Below are 4,122 nucleotides of genomic sequence, written 5' to 3'. Positions count from 1 at the left end.
AGCTGGGACTATAGGCATGTGCCATCACACCTGGCTAATTCTGTATTTTTAGTAGAGATGGGTTTTCTCCATGTTGGTCAGGCTGGTCTCGAACTCTCGACCTCAGGTGATCCACCCACCTCGGCCTCCCAAAGTTCTGGGATTACAGGCTGAGCCACTGTGCCCTGCCTCTTCTCAGTTTTTTGTAAATCTAGAACTGTTCTAAAATATAAAATGCATTAATAAAATATTTAGATTCCCTAAGCAACCTAAGTGTCCATTAACAGACAAATGGACAATGAAAATGTGGTACATATCACAATAAAGTACTATACAGCCATGAATAGAGAATGAGATCCTGTCATTTGCATGGATGGAACTGGAGATCATTTTGTTAAGTGAAATAATCCAGGCACAGAAAGACAAACTTCAGATATTCTCACTGATTTGTGGAAACTAAAAATTAAAACAATTGAACTCATTGAGATAGAGAGTAGAAGGATGGTTAACAGAGGCTGGGAATGGTAGTTGGGGGCGGGGTGAAGTGTGGGCATGGTTAATGGGTACAAAAATATAGTTAGAATGAATAAGATCTAGTATTTGATAGCACAACAGGGTGATTACAGTCAACAATAATTTATTGTACATTTAAAAATAACTAAAAGAATATAATTGAATTATTTGTAACACAAAGGATAAGTGCTTTAGGTCATAAATACCCCATTTACCCTGATGTGAGTATTATGCATTGCCTGTCTGTACTAAAATATTTCATATATCCCATAAATATATATACCTACTATGTACTCACAAAAATTTTTTTAAAAATTTAGATACCCAAACCAAACTTTTAGAGATAAAAATACATCTGAGATGAAAATTCGTTGGGTGGGAATAATGGCAGATTAAACCACGCAGAAGAAAAACTTATGGATTTTGAAGACACAGCAATAGAAATTTCACAATGAGCCGCCTCCACAGTGGGCCTGCGAGAATCGAGGCCCTCGCCAGCGTACCCAAGTATCAAAACCAGTTCACGGCCCGGTACCAGCGAATGTTGGTGGTCTATGGGATCGGCACCTGGTCTCTGGTGGGCTCAGTGCTTTGCTTTGGCTGGAAAATGGCAAAGCCATCAGGTATTGAAGTACAGCAAAAGGATGGCTCAACAAGTGGAGTACCCAGTGAACTATCTGAACCCCCAAAAGGGTTTTATGTGGAAACAATTGTTACATATAAAGAAGATTTTGTTCCAATTACTGAAAAGATCCTCAACAACTGGAAATCATGGACTGGAGGCCTTGGTGCAGAACCATGACTGGCGGCTGAATTCTGAAAACCAGGATTTGGTTCAACATTGAAATTTGATAGATGCCTTGCTTCCCATTTTGTGTTTGTGAAAAGCATATATATTTAATTTTGCTATAAAACATAATCACTAATAATGTGCAATAAATATTTTCTTGAAGGAAACTAAAAAAAAAAAGTTCACAATGAAACATAGGGAGAAAAAAAGACTAAAAAAAAAAAACCAGTTTCAATAAGCAGTGGAATAACTGCAAGTAACCTAATATATATGTAATTGAAGTCCTGAGAGAGAGTATATTAATTTGCTAGGGCTGCCATAACAAAATACCACAGACTGGGTAGCTTAAATAAAAATGTATTTTCTCACGTTCCTGGAGGCTGTAAGTCTAAGATCAAAGTGCTGACAGGTTCTGTTTCTCCTGAGGCCTCTCTCTTTGGCCAGTGGACAGCCACCTTCTTGCTGTCTCGTCTGATGGCCTTTTCTTTATGTGTGCCTCCCTGTTATCTCTTCCTCTTCTTATATGGACACCAGTCATACTGGATTAGGGCCCCACCCTTAGAACTTTGTTTAACCTTAATTACCCCTTTAAAGGCCCCATCTTCAAAAGCAGATTGAAAGGGGTTAGTTTCAACGTATGAATGCAATCCATTAACAGACAGGAAAGAAATACGAGAACAAAAATTTTTTTGAAGAAATAATGTCTGAAAATTGTCCAATTTTGATGAAAATTCTAAACCCAGAGATCCAAGAAGCTCAACAAACCCAGGCACAAGACACAAGAAGAAAACGATACCACGGCACATGACAAATGGTCCAAAGCCAGAGATAACGAGAAAAACCTTAAAAGCAGTCAGGAAAAAAAAAAAAAAAAAAAAAAGGTTTATTATGTATGGAATAAACAAGATAAGAATGAAAGTAGAAAGACTTCTTGTCAGAAACAATGCAAACCAGAAGAAAGTGAAGCAACATCTTTAAAGTACTGACAGAAAAAAATTGTCAACGTAGAATTTTATACCCAGTGAAAACCTTATAAAGACTTCTTCAGACATATAAAAGCTAAAAGCTTTTCACCAGTAAATCTGTACTATAAGAAATGTTAAAGGAAGTCCTTGAGGCAGAAGGAAAATGATATCAGATGGAAATCTAGATTTATACAAAGGAAAGAAGAGAATCAGAAGTGGTACCTATTTGAGTAGTAATAAAAGACTCTTTTGTTATTTAGAAAAACCTCTTTAAAGTGTAATTGACCATTTAAAGCAAAAATAATAAGATATTGTGGGACTATAATAAGTACAGTTGACCCTTGAAACACATGAGTTTAGACTGTGTGACTCCACATACAGAGATTTCTAAAAATAAATATATTGAAAACATTTTTGGAGATTTGAGACAATTTGAAAAAACAGATGAACTGCGTGCATATCTAGAAATATTAAAACAATTAAGAAAAAGTCATATCATGAATGCATAAAATATATGTAGATACTAAGCCTTTATCATTTACTACCATAAAAGATACACAAATCTATTATAAAAAGTTAAAATTTATCAAAACTTACGCACACAAACACAGACCATACATGGCACCATTTGAAGTTGAGTAAAATGTAAGCAAATATAAGAATGCAGTATTAAATCATAGCTGCATAAAATTAACAGCAGTACATACTGTACTACTCTGTTGCTATTGTAAGCTCAAGTATTGGGAGTATCTGCTTAAAACACCACATGACCCTAATCTCCTTATGAGCAGTTGTCTCTTCAGTAAATTGCATATTGCAGTAAAAAGTGATCTCCCCTGGTTCTCGCTATTTTTCATCGTGTTTAGTACAATACCATAAACCTTGAATAACATCATGGGACCCATACAAAGTGCCACTAGTGATTCTGGAAGTGCTCCCAAGAAGAAGAGAAAAGTCATGACATTAAAAGAAAAAGTTGAATGGCTTGATATGTACCACCGTTTGCAGTCAGACACTGCAGTTGCCACCATTTCAGACAGATGATATATCTTGTAAATGGATGGTGTGAACTTCTGGTATGGATAAATACAGTACAGTACTGACAATGTATGTTCTCTTCTTTATGATTTTCTTAACATTGTCTTTTATCTTACTGTATTGTAGAAATACAGTGTATAATACATATATAAAATATGTGTTAATCAATTGTTTAGGTTATCAGTAAGGCTTCTGGTCAATAGAGGCTATTAGTAGTTAAGTTAGTTCAGCTTGGGGGAAGTCAAAAGCTATAGGAGAATTTTCTATTGTACAAGATGAAGGGGGAGGGCAGTGCCCCTAACCCTTGCATTGTTTGAGGGTCAACTGTAATTATAATATAAATGAGTTCTGAGTGTTGCTATGGGATTAAGCTGAAGCTGTGAGATAGGGATTGCCGCAGCAGTGTTAACTGAAACTGCCTATTTCCTCAGAGAGCTTATAACGTCGAACCATTTTTTACTTTTTCTGCATTAATTTTATCACAAACTAAGATGACTACTGCTTTATCTGATTTTTACCACTTGTGGTCTTAGTATAGTAATATCTAAGCACACAGTTCCTCCGGGTATAAGATCCCTTTATAGTATAAAGATCCCTTTAGTCCGTCTGAGCTGAGTGTGGTGGCTCATGCCTGTAATGTTAGCACTTTGGGAGGCCAAGGCGGGCTGATGGCTTAAGCCCAGGAGTTTGAGACCAGACTGGGAAACATGGTGAAACCCTGTCTGTAAAAAATACAAAACAAGAAGCCAGGTGTGCTGGCGCACGCCCGTAATCCCAGCTACTCAGGAGGCTGAGGTGGAAGGACACCTGAGCCCAGGGAGGTCAAGGCTGCAATGA

General features: G+C 36.9%; 1 protein-coding gene across 1 annotated transcript; it reads left to right on the top strand.

Moving 5' to 3' along the window:
- The first annotated feature begins 943 nt into the window (after window positions 1-943).
- Window positions 944-1,449, top strand: LOC126932329 (small integral membrane protein 26-like). Its single transcript, XM_050751039.1, has one exon. The coding sequence runs from the start codon at window positions 944-946 to the stop codon at window positions 1,292-1,294; it is 351 nt and encodes a 116-aa protein (XP_050606996.1). The 3' UTR covers window positions 1,295-1,449.
- Window positions 1,450-4,122: the final 2,673 nt, after the last annotated feature.

Source organism: Macaca thibetana, chromosome 12 (assembly GCF_024542745.1).
Source record: "Macaca thibetana thibetana isolate TM-01 chromosome 12, ASM2454274v1, whole genome shotgun sequence".
In the NCBI taxonomy this organism is placed as follows: domain Eukaryota; kingdom Metazoa; phylum Chordata; class Mammalia; order Primates; family Cercopithecidae; genus Macaca; species Macaca thibetana.
The sequence above is the reverse complement of the archived record's forward strand: the minus strand, read 5'-3'. Positions and strand labels throughout refer to the sequence as shown.